The sequence below is a fragment of the Sceloporus undulatus genome, chromosome 9 (genome assembly GCF_019175285.1).
Source record: "Sceloporus undulatus isolate JIND9_A2432 ecotype Alabama chromosome 9, SceUnd_v1.1, whole genome shotgun sequence".
NCBI lineage: Eukaryota > Metazoa > Chordata > Lepidosauria > Squamata > Phrynosomatidae > Sceloporus > Sceloporus undulatus.
Window position 1 is genome coordinate 6497524 of NC_056530.1, and position 21840 is coordinate 6519363.

At 40.2% G+C, this 21840-nt stretch overlaps 1 protein-coding gene across 2 annotated transcripts in view; it reads right to left on the minus strand.

Annotated features, from left to right (window-relative positions):
* LOC121915446 (lethal(3)malignant brain tumor-like protein 4) overlaps positions 1 to 21840 on the minus strand; it is a 101732-nt gene that overhangs the window by 51983 nt on the left and 27909 nt on the right. For both annotated transcript variants that reach the window (XM_042439745.1, XM_042439746.1), the window contains exons 8-13: positions 17779 to 17883; positions 17316 to 17451; positions 13162 to 13253; positions 9601 to 9752; positions 3170 to 3246; positions 488 to 573 (exon numbers count right to left, since the gene is read on the minus strand). In XM_042439745.1, the coding sequence (XP_042295679.1) occupies positions 488 to 573; positions 3170 to 3246; positions 9601 to 9752; positions 13162 to 13253; positions 17316 to 17451; positions 17779 to 17883 (648 nt within the window). The remainder of the gene's footprint in view (positions 1 to 487; positions 574 to 3169; positions 3247 to 9600; positions 9753 to 13161; positions 13254 to 17315; positions 17452 to 17778; positions 17884 to 21840) is intronic.

Sequence of the window (21840 nt, forward strand, 5' to 3'; positions counted from 1 at the left end):
GTGCTTTAAACTAGTTGGGATTTCTTAATATAACTCCAGGTGCTTTTTACTATGCAATTTTCCTTTTTACATTTTTTTTATTTAAGAGTTCACTTTTTAAAAGCCAGATTCATTCTTTAAGGGAGGGTGAAGGGGAAGCTCTGGTCATATGTCTCCATGACCAGGATTAGCAGGAACCCTGTAATTATGATTCTGTTTTTCCGATAGCCATAAGGCAGAGGGGAGGGTCTTGAGCCCTTACACCCTCATGAATTTGAGTGAGATTAAATCTCCAATGAAGGGCTTGTTGGCAGCACTACTGTACTGGGAAATGTAGGCAAGTCTGAGAAGATCGCAGCCACATACCAGGCTCCATTTTGCCATGGCCCTGTTCTATAATTGTGAATTCTAGCATTACATGGTCATAAAGTACCAGATATTTTGATTACTGCAAGAGATTTTAAAGTTGTAATTCATCAGTAACAAACTCAGAAAAATATTGACCAACCAGTTTAAATGCTCTCGCTGGGGCCGCCTGAGAGCCAGTTTCCTCTAAGTATTTCTCCCATGAGAAGGTTTTGAAATCTTTGTATTCTGTAAAGAAATTTAGGAATATCATCAGACTTCAGCTACAACTACAAGCTACAGTTAGTGCAAGATAACAAAATAACACATAGTTATTAGAAATTAAAACACTTATTTATTTTACTGAATGCATACAATAATTACTATAACCTTTTACTTGGTGAGATACTTGTTCAGTCTTGGTGTCAAACTAAGACTTGGTATAACACAAATAGGCTTCAGGTTCATGTATCCTAACTTTCCTTATGTACTCCAATTCCCTCCTTTTCAACACAGATTGTAGGCTGGAATGGGCAACCTCTGAGGCTCCACAAACCATTCTTGCACTTGCCTAGACTTTGATGGGCTGCAACCCCAGCTACCCACCCTGAAAAAACTTCTGCCTTTAAAATGGCAAATTGTGCTTTCAGAAAGCTCTGGTGAGCACGATTTGCCCAGGTGCCCATGAGAAATTTGGAGATTAGAAGGGATCCAAGTACATGCATGTGTACCTCATGGTTGTTTTACCCTCATGATTGTTTTAGGGTATAGCTTCTGAATTAAGAGTAACAGCCTCTTATCAATATAGGTCCATACAAGCTTAACTCACAAATGGTTCCCAATTTATTAGACCAAAGGTTGAAGAAAAGTCAATGAATGCAGCAAAAAGCCATTTAGGACTGCCATTTATGAATTAAATTATGTAACACAAAAATCTGGTCCACTGTAATATGGCCTTTCCTAAACTCATTTTATTCCTGTTGAAGAATATTATTGTTAGCCTTTGAAGGAAGAAATGGCTATAGAACTTGGAATTAATATTCAATAAACTAATTGGCTGATAATCTGAGGATCTGATGTATCTCTTTTTGTGTAAATTGGGAAAGTTATGCTCTGCTTCTACCCCTCAGGAAAAATGCCTATACTATTTAATATAATGAAATAGTTTTGCTAACAGAGGGGCCCCACAATTTAAATTTGTTCTTGAAGACCTATGATAAAATCATATCCCCACCTGGTTCCTTGTCTGTTGATCACTTCTTGTTCTGAAACTGAAAGCCATTCAGGTAATGACATCAGCAGCACCACATTAGTGGTTGATTTATTAAAATGGAAAGCAATGAGCAATGCATAGAAAAGGAAAGGCGTTTCCCCCACCCCTCTGTATTGCTAGATCAAATGATTCACCTGACTACTTCTTGCTCTCCTTCTTACCTATCTGAAAAATTTTCAAACTCTGTCCAGCACCAAGCCTGAATGGGAGGGAGGGGTCAGTGCGGAGAAATACTGAGCTGAGTTAATAAGTAGTTGTATATGATCAAGAGTTACGTTGTGACTTTTCCTATCATACGGCTAACTTTTCCAGTTCTGTTCCTGTTTTCCTACTTTTACCTAAATGGTTGAAGTTGCAACACAATTTCTTTTTTGGTCTGAGATGCACACAGTTTACAGCATTGTTAGCTAGAAAGGTGGTATAAATGTGTTTTCTCTTTAGCTGCCCCATGTATTGTTAAAAGCAATGCTTGGAGATGGATTATAAACAGAGCTAGGGTTGTTTTATTATTATTATTCCTGCTTGGTGCTGATCTTGGAAAATTTAATTCACAGACAATGAATATCTATTAATTAGTTAGACTTAGCAATTTTTATCTGAACTGATGTTGATGTGGAATGCATTGTGCTATGACTGATGTTTAATGTATTATACTTAATTTCACAAGGAGCCATTCCTAGCTCTCAGGCTTTGGTCTTTAAATCTAAAGTCCTGAAATTCTCCTGATCAGGCAATCTTGTTTGTGATCCAGCTGCATTAGAAAATTATTATCTCTAATATGGAAAATGAAAAAGTTCTATTCACCCAGGACAGAAAGGGGTTAGTATCCCTCATTGTACACATTCACCAGACTTGGTTACAGGGGACAGCTTCACCAGACTGCACATGATCAGGATGAAAATAGTCAGACACTGTAAGCAAAACATCTGACCAGTTTTCCAAATATCTGGTCTGTTCACTCTCCACACTGGAAAAAATCCAAGAATGCCATATGAGACCACTTAGTAAAGTTAGATGACCATGTTAAATCTCATGCTGCCTCATTTGAAATTTGGGCCTCGGTAATCATCAGGTTCTACATGATGATGTAATTGCCAGCTAAGCTTTCAGCTTTATAAGATTAACTTCTTGCACTCTTTGGAAGATATCACAGGTTCTGCAGTGTCCTAATTTGTTCAACTCTGTTAAATGACTTCTTTTCCTTGCTGCTGCAATTTATACTCTACATTAGTTTCCTCAGATGTTGCCCACAGCATATAACCTGGTTGGAACATGAAACATTCAAAAGGTTTTCAATTTTCTCTATCCATAGAATACTGGACTATACATATGTTCTGTTCCCCTGAAACTCTCCTTACTTTTCCCCAAAATGTATGCTGCCCCAATGAAATCAATTTCATATAATATTTCAGTACTTACTGTTGTTGTTTGTTGTTGTTGTTATTATTATTATTATTATCATGCCCTTCTCCCGAGGCTGGGACTCAGGGAGGCTTAAAACATTAAAAAACATCATAAAAATACATTTATAAATGTTTTCACCTTCAACATAAAATAGTACTTGCAACATACCAGCTGGTGTTGTCAGAGGAGTTCCAGTTTCTTGGCAGTAACCAACAGGTCGAATATATGGGCTACTAGCATCACACCTGTATTGCAACAGAGTAGTGGTTCCAGTTCAGTATAAGATGAAATGTGCCTATGCAAATTGAGTTGGCACACTGAAATAATGGCATTTACCTATGTATTGACTCATCATTCAACCACTGATTTAATAGGTCTATTCTAGTTGGAGTTAACCAGCAAAATTCATTACTTTCTCCCTCTCTCTCTCTTTTGCTGAATATGAAGATCATACTTTCCAATCTTAATAAAATTATATATTTTGATAAGAAAACCATGACTGAAATATTAGTTATATACAAATTAGTTATGAATTAATCTCCAGGACCAGATTAACTACATCCAAGGGTATTAAAAGAACTGGCAAATGTAATAGCGGAGCCATTGGCAATAATCTTTGAAAACTCCTGGAAAACAGGAGAGATCCCAGCAGACTGGAGGAGGGCAAACATTGTCCCCATCTTCAAAAAGGGAAAAAAGAGGATCCTAATAATTATCGTCCAGTTAGTTTGACATCAATACCAGGAAAGATTCTAGAGCAGATAATTAAACAGAGAATCTGTGAACATTTAGAAGGCAATTCCATAATCACAAAAAGTCAACATGGGTTTCAGAGAAACAAGTTATGCCAGACAAATCTCATCTCTTCTTTTGATAAAACTACCAGCTTGTTAGATGAAGGGAATGCTGTAGATATAGTATTGATTTCAGATCTCCATGACATTCTTGCAAACAAGCTTGTAAAATGTGGGCTAGACAAGCCAACTGTTACATGGATTTGTAATTGGTTGACAGACCAAAGCCAAAAAGTGCTCAACAATGGCTCCTTTTCATCCTGGAGAGAAGTGACCAGTGGGGTCCCACAGGGTTCTGTCCTGGGGGCAGTGCTTGGATGACAGAATTGGGGGCATACTCATCAAATTTGCAGATGACACCAAATTAGGAGAGTAGCTAACACCCCAGAGGACAGGTTCAAAATTCAGAATGACCTTAACAGATTAGAAAGCTGGGACGAAGCTAACAAAATGAATTTCAACACATAAAAATGTAAGGTACTGCACTTAGGGCGGGAAAATAAAATGCACAGATATAGGATGGGGAACACCTGGCTGAACGAGAGATTTATCCGTGTGAAAGGGATCTGGGAGTCCAAGTAGACCACAAGTCAACAGTGCGATGCGGCAGCTAACAAGCCAATGTGATTTTAGGCTGCATCAATAGAAGTATAGTATCTAGATCAAGGGAAGTAATAGTCCCACTCTATTCTGCTTTGGTCAGGCCCCACCTGGAATATTGCTCCAGTTCTGGGCACCACAATTTAAAAAGAATGTTGAGAAACTGGAGCGTGTCCAAAGAAGGGTGACCAAAATGTCAAAGGGCCTGAAAACCATGTTCTATGAGGAACGACTTAGGGAGCTGGAGATGTTTAGCCTGGAGAAGAGAAGGTTAAGGGGTAATATGATAGCCCTGTTTAAATACTTGAAGGGATGTCATACTGAGGAGGGAGAAAACTTGTTTTCTGTTGCTCCAGAGACTAGGACCCGGAGCAATGGATGCAAGGAAAAGAGATTCCACCTCAACATTAGGAGGAACTTTCTGACAGTAAGGGCTGTTCGACAGTGGGACAAACTCCCTCGGAATATAGTGGAGTCTCCTTCCTTAGAGGTCTTTAAACAGAGGCTGGATGGCCATCTGTCGGGGATGCTTTGATTTGGATTTCCTGCATGGCAGGGGGTTGGACTGGATGGCCCTTGCAGTCTCTTCCTACTCTATGATTCTATGATTCTACAACAAATATTCATTCCACTTTAGGGAAAGAGCCATCCAAGCACAGGGTAATTGCCTATGTCATTCAGGCCAGGCAAGGATCACATAGTCTAGAACAAATCTTTTAATACAGTACTGGTAATCCTCAAAATCCTCCTTCAGTTTTACTAGAAAGCATAGAAACAGAGGCGTGTTACAGACTGCCCAAAACCATGCGGCTCCCTCACGGAGCAAAAAGCCCCAAAATGGCGCTTCTTTCCGCATCATATGCGACATGCGGATGCAGCGCGTCCGCTACGTAAAGATGGCGCCCCCCGTGTGGAACAGGCACCATCATTTTGTACGGACTGGGTCCGTATTTTATGCCCGTCTGTAAGGGGCCAGAGAGAACCAAAAAAGACACACAAGAAGACGACTAAGAAGGAGATATGGGAAGAGTAAAAAAGAATAGCCTGATCTGTGCTCTTAAAGTGGGTTTTGATTTCTCCCTCTCTGCAGACAAGAATGAACATCCACAGTAATCAATGTTTCATTCTTGTTCTCTGAGAAGGAGCTATCCAAGCATAGGGTTTGCCATCACTATTTTTTTTAAAAAACACACCCAAAAGTACAGATCAATGTATAGTGGTTTAAGAACTGGACAAGGTTCAGAAAGTTCATATCCCTGTTCAGCCACAGAAACCCATTGGGTGACTTTGGGCCCATCACACTTAATCAGCCTTAGAGGAAGTCACAGCCAAACCTCTAAGGCTCATCTGAATGAATCTTGCCAGGAAAACCATATGATAGGGTTGCCATAACCAGAGTTTTTACTTGAAGACACGTAATGACAACAAATAGCTAAACATAAAACACAATTTTGTTCTTTTTCTTTTACTTCCATTTTGTTTTGTTTTCTACTGATTTTGTTTTCTGGATTTAGTATTGTTTATTGTCATAACTAAAATATTTCTAAAAGAATGGATGAGCTGGCTGGAGTCCTGCTGGAGACTGGCAGGGTATAACACACAACTGGTGAAAGACTCAGTGAAGCATATTGATATAAGCATATTGATTTTATAAGAGCTTGTTGAAAATGGGCAAATTAGATATCATCAGTGCCCTACATAACTCATTGAGGGGGCCACTAAAAAGAACAAAGCTAAAATTCTGCTGCCCTAGTTGAATGACCAAGGACATAGTAAGGCTTTGGTGTTTGCACAGCATTGCAGAATCAAAGATTCTTAAAGTTGGAAGGGATCTTGAATCGCCACTCCTCCTCCAAGGAAATGACCATATCCATATCCTCATGGATATGGATAGGAAATCTGAAATAAACTCCAAGGAACTATGCCTAGGATTGAGTCTTCAGCCATGGAATCAATGTTTTGGTTGTCCTTTGGCAACTGCATGCTGCAACAATTCAGAACAATTGGGAGTCATGACAAACTGTTATGTAGTGGATAACTTCATTTCAGAAACACAAGCTTCAGCAGGTTTAGGAAGCTTTATTCAGAAAATGAAAGTTGTTCATAGCATAACAATGTGGTCTGGACTGAGGCAAATTCAGCAAGCAAGGCAGGATCTATGATCCTGGCAGGCAACCATGATAATGCTTTCCCTAGCTATCACTTAGTTTTCATTATCTTGCTCAAAACAGAGGACAGGACATGTCTTTATTAGGTTTTTTCAACTCTGGAAATTGTGTAGCTCCATGTACTGCCACTTGTATTGAGGAAGGCTGCAGTTATATACCTTTCTGATAAGGCTTAATCCTCAAGGCAGCAGCTGCTTTATGTAGAAGAGGAAGAAAGTCAGAGACATTAAAGAATCTGTCAGAGGAAGTACTGTCGGGGTGACTGGAATCATACCATTCAGCCTCAGTAAAATGAATAAAAACTAAACCCAGACCCTCATCACTGTTAAGACTGCACCAATACTAGAGCTTTGCAGTTGAGGCATTCTGGTTCCAAAACTTCAGAAAAATGCTACCTGGAAGACAAAGAAGCTAGAGCACAAACTATCTGCCCCTTAAAAGTGGGTTTTCAAACATTAAAAGATGAAGAGTTCCCTGGAATTTATTTTGAAAGGCTGCAGGGGAGAATTTTGTGAGAAACCACCTGATAAGGGCACTAACTAGATTGAAAGTGGCCCTAACCTATTATGCTTGTGTTTATTTTATTTTAAATAAAGTCATGTTCACTGGGAAAATGGTAGAGTAGTCTGCCGTTGCACCACTTGGACAGTAGGTGGTGCTGGTGCCACATATTGTTGCTGAAAATGCCAATTATATGAAGGCAGAGAAAAACCATTTAAGGCAAAGCAAAATGGCCACCCACAGTCTGAAAATGTATAAAATGGCCACCAGGTGCAACTTGAAGAATAAAGTGTGTCCTCTTGAATGGGGCACCTGATCCTCAGGTGTGAATATTAGTTCACGTTTGGCAGGCTTTCTTACACTTCTTAAAACCCTTCCATTTTCCGCTCATTTCCAGTTCAAAAATGCACTGATCCCCAATCCACAAGCAGCGATACCTTTTTTGAGCCAACTCCAAAGCATAAAATATATTACAAAACCTTTGGAAGCTTCTCTGGTTTCTTCATCAAACAAAGATGTAAAAAACCATGCAGGAGAAAAATGGCAGCTTGTAGATTTTGGATTTCGTTTATTTTGCTGCACGGCCAAAACAGCTACCCTTGTATATATTTTTCATTGATCCCCAAATTTTCACTGCTTCTGCCCATCATGACTGTGTCCAGCAAACAAATACAATTGGGAGAACTCTTATTGTCTGAATGGTGAATAACAACAGTCTCCAAATCAATTATCATTTCACAACCACCAGAGGAGATCAGTTGTAGTATGTTTAACCTGGGAGCTGCTGCACTTGTGGGTGCAATAGGTGAAACCAGTTTCCACATTATGGCTGATCCAAGGATGAGTCACTAGAATTACTCAAGAGGCCAACTGTGTCCTTTATGCTGGTTGATGGAGACTAAAATTCTTAAGGACAGAGACTTGTGTTCTTTAAGTGTTAAAGATATGTATTGGGTGTATTGAAACATATAGTGGAAGTACTAATAGGATGTATACTCTGACAGGAGAATTTGTATATAGGTAGAGGTTCAAGTGAGATGACAAAAATGAACACTTTTTAAAAATTTAATTAGCACCAGACCTTAGAAAAAAAGAAATGATCTATACATAACTGTGCGCTTATAATTCAGAAATCTGATTTGTAAATTTTAATAATGAAAATTAAGACAGAGAGATAGATGATAGATAGATACTGTATACACTCCTGTATAAGGCTAGAAAGTTCAGCCAAAAAGTTGGCTCCAAAAACCTGAGTTGACTTATCCACGGGTCATTGTAAGTACTATATATTAATTCTTAGTTAAAAAGGAACCATCCCCATGTAATGATATTATCTGTCCTGGAAGCACTAATTTCCATCTACTCTTTCATCCATCCAGCCTTTTAGTGTGAGCACCAACAGATACTTCTGCTGGGATTTTGTAAATTCTTTGGTATCATTTTCCATTTCATCCTCCTTTACATGCTCCTAGGTTTTACCCTCGACTTATCCATGGGTCATATCAAAATCCATAATTTGGACCCCAAAACCTACCTTCGACTTATACATGAGGTCAACTTATATACAGAGTATATACAGTAGATAGGATTCTTAAGGAGTTTGCCAAACCCTTTCCTACTGAACTGGTGAGAAGGGAGGCAGAAAAGGGTACCCACATGAAGGGTGATGAAGGGGAAGACCACTGCACTGGAACGCGATCCAAGAGAAGAAAGAAAATAAAACAAATACATTGGTACCTTTCTTGTTTTCCATTTTAAATACTTAACTGTGCCAACACAGGCAAGAAAAAATAAGATAAAGAACAGAATGTGTGGGATGGGTAGCCTATGAAGCCAGGCCAGCCAAAAGTACTATTGGACAAAGCTTGGGAATCACCAGTACTAAAAGATCTATTCTGTATTATATGATTACGCCAATAATTATCACATTGTGGCACAGGCCCTACTTAACAGAATGTGGAATACCTATTGCAGCAAAAAGTTCCAAGGATACAGAAAATCCTAAATTAGGCAGTGCCCTCCTTTCCTCCTAGCAAAGGCATGACTAGAATGGACTGAATGTTCACTATATTTATTCACTCTACTTACTTTCATATATGCTCTGGCTATTTGTCTATAGCAGAACCTACCATGTGAGCTTAAATTTGCAATGAAATATACAAATTTAACATTAGAAAAAGTTTAAAATCATTTTAAAAGTTCATAAAACATAATGACATCAGTGTAAGCATGCCTAGTTTACTGTTAAAGCACAAACTGGTCTGTAGATGTATCTTGTATTGTTTTAATGATTTCCCATATTTAATTAAAAGTAAAGTTGCATGAATGTCACAAGTACTTATTATGTTTGGAATCATACTTTCAGAAAATTAAAAGGCAAATGATCTTACAGTAATATAAATTAAAAATGGCCTGGCTCAAAATGTCCCAATACCTATTCCAAAATTATTCTATACTGTACATATTCTTGGCAATATCCACTTCTACAGAGCAGCATTTTAGTTGGGTGTACATTAGAAGTATTTTTTTTCCTTACCAGTAATCATAGCTTTCACCCCAGTTATCAAAATGAACCAGTAGCCGATTATCTAACATGTCTGCAATGGTTGCAACACACATCAAGGATGGATTCTTTTTATCTACTGCCTCTAATTTCATTCCCACTCGAAAACCAGAAGGTGTAACTGGCTAAGGAACAGAAGAAAATTGAAAGAACAATGTCATTAGCCAGCTCCATTAATATTCCTCTGCCTAATGGAAAATCTCACTTCGCCATCAAATCTCTCTGAGTTCATCATACACTCTTGAATTAAAAAAACCCTGCCTTATACCATGCCACCAAAAAGTCCCTCTATTTCAGCATTCTCTACTCTGACTAGCAGACGTTCTACAGCATCTCAAATGGAAGAAATCTTTCCCAGCTCCTATACTTGAGATCCTTTTAACTAGACATGCCCCCCCAAAAAAAAATTACCATCGAGCTAGGTTGCATTTAAATACTGCCTTCCTCCCATAAAATCCTTTATACCATTTATAGCAGTATAACATGAATACTACCTTTTGTTGGGGAAAAAAATCAAAATGGCAACTTCTGCTGTGGTAAATTTCAGCTAAGTAAATATGGTGAACATCTGGCCTTCCAGACGTTTTAGACAACAATTCTTACAATTCCTTACTGTTGATCGAAAGTTCAAAATACCTGATGGGACAAAAATCCTCCACCCTTCTCATGATCAGAAGATGATCACACAGGTATGCATCAAAAGACACTTTGTTGGTTCAGAGTTTTCAAACTTTTCTGTGTACAAGTGACCATGCAGATACAGCTATATAATGTCCATTATGTAATGTAATGTATGGTCCAAATGTCCACATTATGGGCCACTGACTTAATGTATTTCATTACTGAGAACTGGCTCCTATATTCATGGAAAAGCTGAATTAGATCTTATTAGGCATGTCTGCATGTCAATGTAAGAAAAAAAATATTGTTAATAATCTATCCTCCCACTTTTCTCTTCCAGGAAAGAATGAAGAACACAAAAACTCTTCATCCCCTGCATATTTAGTATGATGTCTAAATTAGCGCTCTGGCTTGACCCTCTCCTAACAGGCCTGAGTGACAATCCAAGAAAAATCCCTGGCGCCTTAGGAAAAGAACAAAACAAAGATATTGGAGCAAACATAACACTAAACAATGATTCCCAATCTTAGATCCCCAGATATTTTTGTACTGCTCACAGAATTCCGGACCATTGGCATGTTGGCTGAGGGGTGAAGCAGACAGGACAAAAGGAGTGGCCAGAGGCTGTTCTGGCCCCGATCACACCAGGATTGCAGCAACTGGATGTTATGGTCCCAAAAGCTGGCTGCTGCCATGATCCTGAACAGGCTGCCAGCAGGACTGGCTTTTTGCAGCTCCTTTTTAGGCTGGTTTCGGGCCACCTTAGGAGGCCTCGAAGCACCTTCTAGGTGGTTTGGGGGCATGCATCATTTGAACACCACACCCTCAAAGCACCCAGAAGGCACATTATTTGGCCCATGTGTTTCAGGCCTGAGTCTTCTTTGCTAGTGAAGTCCAATGTCTGGGGACCAAAATTTAGGAATTATTTCTCTAAATAGGTATGGACGTCCCTGGCTTTTTAGCTGCTCCCACTAATAAGAAATACAAAGCAAGAGCAATTAAGCAATGTACACTAACATGCTGTTTTGTCCCAAGAGCGATGCTATGAACTTTGGGTGTAGTGAGGCCTCTGGCTCCTAGGAACACAGCCTGAACAAAAGACCTGTCCACAAATTTCTTAAGTTTCCAAAGTTTTACTGGTTATAAACACAAAAAACACGAAACTGATCTCCTTTTTCTCAATAGTCCTTCCTAAATACCTTGCTCTCTTCTTGGTGGATTCTATCTTTCTTCTTCTGAGGACTATCTTTCTTCTTTTGTGGACTTATCTTTTTGTCAAAGGAAAATACTCTCTCCAGGTTTGATTTGGCTGAAATCTTACTACACACTGAAACTAACTAGAGGAAGACAGTATAAGACCCTGGGATTTCCCACAATCCTTGCCTTTCTTAAAGCTGTAGATTTCTATTTCCCCTTCTAAACTAATACTTGGGCGGGTTACAAACCGCCAAAAAATACGTATGGAATATGTATCAGGGTTAGGAAGGGGCGGTGCTTCCGCACCCCCCTAACCCTAGTATGTATTCCATACGTACAACATGGCGGCGCCCCTTCCACATGGGGCCCGCCATGTTTATGTATCGGGCACATAGCGTCCAGACGTGTCGCGGTGCTAATGACGTCGTGAGTGCGCCAGCAGCGCCTTGCGACGTTATTAGGGCGCCGCAGAAAGAAGCTCCATTTTGGAGCTTCTTTTTTGCTCTGCAAGGGAGCCGCGCGGTGTGGCTGCGACGGCTCCCTTACGGAGCAAACGGCGGCAGTGGCAGACCGCCTCAAAGCGGCGGTCTATAACCCGCCATAGAAAAGCTAATATAATCTCAACTAAATATATGTCTCAAGAGCATCAAAGATGCTCTGGAGGCATGACACATGCTATTTATAATATAGTAGAATTTTAAAGAATTTTCAATACATTTAAAATATACACATTTTCATAGGCAAACCTTTATTTTGATGTTTTATTTAAGGGGTACCATTTTACTATGCCATTAGAATGAATGAAACTTGAGCATCCATGGATTTTTGTATCCATGGTGGGCCCTGGACCAAACCCCAGTGGATACCAAGGGCCTACTGTACACTGAAATCAAAAGGATTTGACAACCATTGCCACACACAGATTGGACAAGCAAGGCCATTTTATAGAGTGGAACAAGAAGTGAATCAGTGGCGTGTTCTGAACAAGCCCTATGGGGCGCTGTCGTTACGCGTGAGGGGTGGCGCTTCCTGACGCACCTTGCCCCTCGTGCGTAACAACGTCAAAATGGCGGCGCCGCATACAGATGGGCACCGCCATTTTGACGTCGCGCACCGGAAGTGGTGCCGCAAGTGCGCGCCTCGTGCCTTGCGGCGCCTCTTCCAGGGTGCAGGAAGAAGCACCATTTTGGCGCTTCTTTGTTGCTGCGCCCGGGAACCACGAGGTTTGGCTGCTGCGGTTCCTGGACGCAGCAACCGGCAGCGGCGCAAGACCGCCCGTTTTGGGCGATCTGTAACGCACCTGTGTCATTTAATATACCTGTTAGAGTTACAGATGGAGAAAGTGAATGTTCACATGAGCAAAAGCATACCTGAGGTATATGTAGCATATTGAGCTACATGTATAAATACATAAGCTAGCATTCTAATAAATGCTAACCTTTGGAGGCAAGCCACTGTGAACAGGCTCAGATACTGAAGTTACTTCTATGTCTGTTTAGTTGGTTGCTAAGTGTACAAACCCAGGCAAGGAACTCTATATACCAAATGTAATTTAATGAACTGAATAGATTTCTTATTTTATATCTGATTTTATATTGCTTCTTAGACATTTTAGCTCATACACTAAGCATCTGAAAATTACATGCTGACTTATAAAGGGCTTGAACAAAATAGGATATAACTTAAAATAATAGAAAAGTCAGTACTGAATCTTACTGTGTTCAGGGCCTTGAAAAGAGTTTTTGGGGCAGCTTGAGCTTTGCAGTTCTTCAGATATGAAGTCCAATTAAATTCCCCATCCTTGTAACCTGGAGGGCGGGGAGCATGGAAGAGTAAAACAAAGAAAGATGAGTAAATAAAAGAATTGTTTTATACACTCTTACATTCAGGTTGGCTTTCAGAAACATAAATGATGTGGGAAGAATTTGAACTTTTCATGACAGCTGCCCTTATGAAATAAGTTGGGCTTATATGAGCTTCAGTTAGCATATCTCTCCCTTTCTCCTATATATTCAATAATTATTGCATTTGATAGGAAACTATATCACAGGACAGAAAGGAAACAATATCACAGAACCTTCAACCTCCCTCCTCCTCCTGTCTCTTCATCATTCTCTCCTAATGACTTCGCTAATTACTTCATCTCAAAGATTACCGCTATTCACTCTGAGATAGTCACTCCCGATTCTTCTTCTGCTCATAATCTTCTATCGCCCTTGCCTAAAAAAAATTCTGTTTCCGCTGCTTCTTTGGATGAACTCTCTACACTTCTGAACTCTTCCAAACCTGCAACTAGCTCTCTTGATCCAATTCCTACTCGTCTTCTAATTTCCATAGCTCCCTCTTTTCTGCCCTCGCTTCTCCATCTTCAATCTCTCTCTCTCTAAAGGCACCTTCACTTCAGACTTCAAACAGGCTCTCATTTCCCCAATTCTGAAAAAACCTTCTCTTGACCCCTCCTCTTTGTCTAGCTATCGTCTGATTTCTCTTCTTCCCTTTCTAAGGTTTTGGAACGGGTTGTTTATTCTTGCTGTCTTGAGTTTCTTGAAGCCAACTCCATTCTCGATCCCTTTCAGTCTGGTTTCCGCCGAAGGCATTCCACAGAGACAGCTCTCACTAAGATCTCGAATGACCTTTTACGGGCCAAGGCTAATGGCCTTTACTCTGTTCTCATCCTTCTTGATTTGTCTGCTGCCTTTGACACCGTTGATCACTGTCTTCTAGTTGGTATACTTTCTGAGCTTGGGTTCTCAGACTCTGTTCTCGACTGGTTTAGATCTTACTTGTCAGGCAGATCTTTTGCAGTGGTTGCAGGCATTCAGACTTCATCTCCTGTTTCCTTATCTGTTGGAGTTCCCCAGGGCTCTGTTCTGGGTCCCCTTCTGTTTTCTCTCTACACACTGTCCTTAGGTAAACTCATTAGATCTTTTGGTTTTTCCTACCATCTGTACGCCGATAACACCCAGTTGTATCTTTCCACCCCCGACCTTTCTCCAAGGCTTGAACAGCAAGTTTCATCTTGTCTCACAGCTGTCTTGCAGTGGATGCGCCATCGGCGTTTGAAGCTCAACACGTCCAAGACGGAGTTTCTTGTCTTTCTTCCTAAGTCCACCCTTCAACACTCCTTTTCTGTCTCTGTGGACAACATTTCTATTCAACCAGTTCAGCAAGCCCACAGTCTTGGTTTTATCTTTGATTCTTCTCTGTCGTGTACCCCTCAGATCCAGACCACAGCCAAGGCTTGTAGATTCTTTTTATGCAATATTGCCAAAATCCGACCATATCTCTCTGCCTCTACTGCCAAGATTCTGGTCCATGCCCTAGTGGTATCACAACTTGATTTCTGTAACATCCTCCTGGCTGTGTGAGACTTGGGATTTGCTCTGACCAAAAAATCCACAACAACTTAATGTAAATCAAAAAGTTTATTGTAAAGAACGAAGGTAGAAGCACCCTGGACCACGTCTTTGCAGAATCTGAGGCACACAAAGGGAAAATCTTAATTTAAACAGATCACGGACCCCCACCTTTTTTTCCTGTCCCTGCCAGGTTCCTCCAATTCACACACCCCCCCTCAGCGGAGGTTGAAGCCCTACATCAAAGCAACCCAAATGTAGGCATCATTTGGTCTCCAGACATCCTCTGCCCTGGGAAAGCTATTGATGCCTTAATTGATGACTTGTATCTGTGGAACCTCTCCCAGTCATAAATCTGTCTCAGGGTGTGAAGGATTCTTTGACCTGCTAGCCAGTGTTCTGCTTACGTGACACATCCGATTACAGATCATGGCCGCAGATGGGCATTTCCCATAATGCCTTTCCAATTGAGTCCTACAGATACGTACCTTTATTTAATACATACATATATTGCTAACACACCTTAAGATATATATATATGGCTATGTTCACTACTAGATAGGATCAGCAGCTTTTGACAGTCTGCCACTCCTAAGATGCCGCATTCAAACATTCCAACACATCATACAACAAAGTAAAGGTTGTATGTACATATCATCAATGTGCATGTAACTAATTATTAACTTAAATGACTTAATCTAAACTCTTTAACTCATCATGAAAGAACCCCAAATGAATAAATGAATGAAGGGGATTTCTGACAGGCTGGACTTCCTCTTTCTCACCTCTGTGCAGCGTTCAGCTGCACGCATTATCACATCCGCTCACCGCTCTGACCATATCTCTCCTTTGTTGGCATCCCTTCACTGGCTCCCCCTCCCTTTCCATATTCAGCATAAGCTCCTGCTGTCGAAGTTTAAAGCCCTCCATGGGCTGGCCCCTCCTTATTTATCTCAGATTCGCCCCCTTTCACTTGCTGCCCCTCACTCCTGGAGCCTTCTTCCCCCACGAGACACAAGGGCCATCACTTCTTTAACCAGCTTCAAAACGAAGTTGAAGACCATCCTGTTCAGAGAAGCATTCCCAGGCAGTGCGTGATTATCATTTGCTATTTGATGTTCTTTTTGTTGCCTGTTTTATTGAACCATTTCCTGTATTGCTATGTAATTTATATGTATTATCCTATTATTTCTTAGATTGTACGCCATAGGCAGGCTTACTCTTATATATTTATTGTTTTATGTACAGCGCTGCGCAAATCTACAGCGCTAAATAAATAAATAAATAATAGTGGACATCTGCTAAATTTCTAATTTCTTTAAAATATGAACTTGGTAAATTAACCCTTAAGATAAATTTCAGTGATATCATGTATTTACAGAAGCTGTGAGTAACAGCCGAATTCGGAATATTGCATCAGCACTGAACTACCATACAACTTCTAATTGCTACTTTCCATGCTGCACGTATAGTGAAAGAAAGACGTTTAGCCATCTCACACTCTAAGACTGCATCTGCACTGCAGAAATAATCCAGGTCAACACCACTTTAACTGCCATGGTTCAATGCTATAGAATTCTGGGATTTGTAGTTGTAGCACCAGAGTTCTATGACAGAGAGAGCTAAATATCTCACAAAACTACAAATCCCAGAATTACATAGCATTGAGCCATGGTAGTTACAAGTGATGTCAACTTGGATTATTTCCACAGTGCAGATGCAGCCTAAGGACTATACTTATATTTTAACATGTTACTGTTTCCATTTGTGTGTTCCATTTTGTTATTTTTCCCAATTATTTTAAATAATTTGGAACAATTTGGGAGAAAGGCAGGATATAAATCAAATAAATAACTAAACAAACAATTCAAGATCAATTTATTAATATGAAGACCAACTGAATAGCAATTGGAGACACAAACTTTCTTGATACTTGTTCACTGTCACTCAGATCCTACATGGCTTCAATATAATCTAAATATCCACCAGCAGAGTTAATTTATGCAATCCCATACTGAATACCAACACGTATACAGAGCAATGGTCAAAGTGCATGACTGGCAACCCAAAGTGCAATTCCAATGTGCAATGTATGAATGCACTGTACAGTCACATGCTAAGCTGCAAATACAGCTAAGGAAGTAGACTGAAGTCTACGAAAGCTCATGCTGCTAACTTCTTTCTTTCTGTTAGTCCCAAAGGTGCTACAAGATCTCTTTATGTACTGATTCTACAGACTAACACAGCTATAGCTTTGAATTCTTATTAATATGAAATTTTCTAAAAGGTGCATTTCATTAAGGAAGGCAGTTGCCTGGTTCAGATACAATACTGTTTTTCAGTTTAGTACTACAAAAGTATTTTAAGTATTTTTAAATATAGGAATGAACATTGGCAAGTCCTTACGTTTGGAAACTCCCTACTCCCCTTTACTCTTGTGGTATGGTCATGATGAGGAAACTAGAATCTTGTATCTTGCAAAGATGATGATTAGATAGACAGACAGACAGATACCTTTAGGAGGGAGCAGCTTGTGGCCTGTTTTTTCACACCAGCCAACAGGGTGAATGTCTGGAGAGTCAGCATTAACCCAGAAATCATAGCACTCAGAATAACCATCAAAATGTAATCTCATTCTGTAACCCTGCACCTGTAAACATGAAGGAACTTAATGTTATTCCTTTTGAAAGCCAACACTACATCTAAAAATATTCTCATTTTGGTCTTATTCCTCTTCAGCTTGTGATAACCATTAATATCAGATATTATAGGTTTAAAGGAAACACATATCTGTCCACCACTAGCTAGTCAGATGGCTTTTTAATTAATTAATTCAATTAAATAAAAAAAGAAGTATTATCTTTAGACATTTATTAAACTCACATTGACTTAGGCATGCTTTCTATTTCCATTCTATTTATTTTTCTCTCTACCTCAGGAAATGTGTGTCAGTTCAATTATAAAGATATGCAAATACCTCAGCAACAGAAAGGACACAAAATAAAGATGGATGTTCAGGATCTAGGCCCTCTAGTTTCATTCCAACTCTAAATCCATTTTTGTTTTGTGGAAATGATTGAGACTACAGCAAAAAAGAATGGAAGAGAAATTTTATTTTAATTCCAACAAAAATGCCTTGATGCAATATCAAAAGATGCAAGTAAAACAATAAGTAAAAGACATATTGTTATCAAATGGATTCCTTTTTCATAACACCACTTTAGATTTGATATTTTTTACTTGCTTTGTACTGAATATTAATGCTCAACAGAAAAAAACAAAACAAAAACAAGCTTCATTTATATACCGCTTCATACCGCCTAAGCAGTGTCTAAGCGGTTTACAACTGTAAGATAATTTGCCCCCAACAATCTGGGTACTCATTTTAGCGACCTCAGGAGGATGCAAGCCTGAGTCAAGCTTGAGCCCTTTTGCTGGTCTTGAAATCACAACCTTGTGGTTTTGAGTGAGTGGCTGCAGTACAGGCATTTAACCACTGCGCCACCAGGGCTTCTATAAATGAATAATTATAAAGAACTGGCATATCTATAAATATCTATAAAGAAAAAAGAACTGGCATATCTATAAATGAATAATATTCAAAACATGTTTCAAAAACAGAAGCTCAGGTCTGATATCACAGCTTAATTTGGCTTAATTACGGCTTGGCTCTCCAGCTATTTCCAACTTCTAGCACAAAAGCTGCAAACCATTATTTGACTACTCTGCAGTTGAAATCTCAAACCATAAACTTTGAATTCTAAACTATGGTGAGCACAAATCATAACTTAATATTATGTTCATGTACCTACCATGTACAGTCAGTTCTTCCTTCTGCGGACTTGCCATCCACGGATTGGAGCATCTGCGGATGGCCTCACCTCGTTCTCCTCAATCGTGGCACACACCATGCCAAAACAGCTGTGTGCACATCGCACCCTCATTGAGGGGAATGGGACTTGAGTTTCTACAGAATTTGTTATCCATAGGTTCTGGACCCCCACACAGATACAAAGGACTGACTGACTGTACATCTTCCTTTTGTAAAAGCCAGCCCAAGAAAGAAGCTACATAAAAGAACTAAATAAGGTCCAACAGTAAAGCCCCATATCAAGCAAAGTAAGTAATTCAAGTGTTAAAATAAAGGTCACTGTGGCAATGTCAACCGGTAATTTTTATCAGTTTCATTTAAGGAACTGACCTATATAGACAAAACTGGACCAAATTTACACTTGTCAGTCAAAAAATCCATGGTGAACAACTTCAAAATGTCTCATTATTACCATTTTCCAGCAGCAGATAGTTTGTGTACTATTCTCATGATCTTTGGGATTCAACTTTGTGCATATGTTTAGACATACTGGTTGACTACTACATGTGCCTATCACTTGCAATTACTTTTTAGTAAGATAGTCTGTAGCATGCTAAAAATCAAGAATTCAATTAATGTCAGCACAACACTAATTAACAAAGCTAAAAGTAGTTTTACACAGTTGCTGGCTAAGATATATTAGCTCAGAAAAAAATCCATACACTAACACACTAATTACAGCAGGATTTGAGAGACAAAATGAAATACAAGGATGAACTTTCACTGATGGCTGATTCACATATTTTCCTTTTAACAAGGGACCACATACAATTAAGCCCTCCTGTACCTACACTGACTCCCTTCCTTGGCAGATATTACAGTGACTGCTGGAGCACTTGCTTTTTAGAAGACCAAGCATGGTATAGTGTTTTGAGCGTTGGACTACAACTCTAGAGACAAGGGTCTGAATCCCTGCTTAGCCACAAAAGACTCCTGAGAGATCTTGGGCACATCACATTCCCTCAGCCTCAGAAGAAGGCAAAGATAAACCCCTCCAAACAAATCTTGCCAAGAAAACCCGTGATAAGTTTGACTTAGGATTGTCCTAACTTGGAAATGACTTGAAGGCATGCAGCAACAACCATGCTCTTTTCTTGCATATCACATGCTTCCAAGAGAAAGCCTGGTGCCAGTTGCCACTCATTTTTCTCCATGATAGCCTATGAAAACGCAGTTTAAGTGTCTCTACAAATTAGAATTCAAATCAAGATCAAACTGGTTTTCAATGTCTACATGGGAATATTTAAACCAGTTTTCTTATTTTGATATTACAAGAAACTGGTTTAATAAGCCAGAAGCCTCCTAGAAAAGGAGGAGGAAGACAGAGAGGAATGGACATAATGTTCAATGGAGGGTGATTTGTTTCTACTTTCCCACATTCTCCTCTCAAATACTTTTCTACCATCTTTCCTCCACTACAATTCCCAACTCAGTCTTCCAACAATCTCATCTCTACCTTCCCATTCGATATCTCCAACTAAACAGCCAAGCCTCCTCTTCTATATTTTTTCCACTCAGCTGCCCTTCACAACATTCTGAGGATCGTGACTGGCTCACTAAACATATGCTAAGAGGCCCTCTGCCCTGCTATCAATTTCAGAAGAAACACTCACGTGCCAGATATGAGAATAATCTCTCATATTTGTTGAATTAATGATCTTACCTCTCACCAAGGTCAATATGACAGTACCTAAATAATCATAGGAAAAGGATGAGGTTTGCTGGATCTATCTTCTTTACATTTATCTGAGTCAGCATTGCTGGTAACTCAGACTTAGGCCTGAAACAGACGGGCAGGAAAAAGTGGCTTCTGGCTGCTTTGGGGGGGGGGGATGCACATGACACACACCCCAAAAGCGACTGGAAGCCATGTGGGGAGCATGCCAAGCGTGCTTGGAAGAGCCAGCACAAAGAGGAGGCTCCCCAGTGCTGAAGCGGCCAGAAGCCATTCCAAGCTGCCAATCTATATGAGCCCTCAGTGGATATGCTGAAGCAGTACAACATTAATGAAGCCACATTTTTCTCCATAACAGAGCTCTTACTGGAGTCCCTAAGTTTATACTATAGTCATCATAACAATGGCAGTATCCAGACTGGCGCAAAGCGCTGGCCTGGATACGTACTAGGGTTGCCTCGGGGTGTCCTTTCCAGATGCCCCGCAACCCTAGTACGTTGTAATGGCGGCCCCCTTTCTACATGGGTGCTGCCATTACGACATCACTGCTGTGCCGCAGCCAAACGGCACAGCGCAGACATGATATCCTGGCGCCGCTGGAGGGCACTTGTGGCACCCTTTCAGCGGCGCCAGAAGGAGCTCTGTTTTGGAGCTCCTTCGGCCGCGCATATCGCTGGCACGGCATTTAAACAGCCAAACCAGCGATACAGAGAGAAAGGGGCTGAGTGGCCCCTTTCTCCGCCGCTGTCGAGGTGTCCTTGGGGCATGAAGCTTCCCCAAGGCCAGGAAAAGTGGTGGATCAGGGCCTCCGGGGTTGCCGCTGTGGCAGCTGAGGCCCCAATCCGTTGGGGAAAGGGGCGGGTGCAGGCCTCCCCAAAGGGGCAGTCTGTATCCCGCCCATATTTGGCTGTTGTTCTACACACACACACACACACACACACACACACACACACACTCTAATTGTTACTTCCAAACAGAATAGATCAACTGAATTAATGGAAATTTGGTGAGCCAACATTTAATAAAGATGAGTGCCATTGGTTCAATAAGTTTATTCCAGACTTTAGAATGTTCCTTTTTAAAAAGCAGCTAGTCACTTTACTCATTATTCTGTTCACCCAATATGTCATTTACTTCTTACTGTTACTGCAGTTCATAAATGTAAAGCAAGAAGTTATTGTTATTATTAAGCCATTGAAAAATACCCCCAAAAAATGCTCTCTGGTTCCATGTGACCAATTCAGACTTTCAGAAAAAGATGTGATTCCCAACCTTTTCTGGGCTACCACCCCTTTCCTCTTGGGCAACAATCCTAGTGTCCCTGCAACACATATTTCTTGATATTAGGTCTACAGTTCTATTGCAGAATCAACCAATCTAGCTCACTGCCTTGCTTTGCACCTAGTCACCCTTGCGAGTAGAAAGCAGTTGGCTCCTTATATTTGTGTGTGTGCCAATACTTGGACTGAAGGGCCTCCTGCCATACCCTTTTT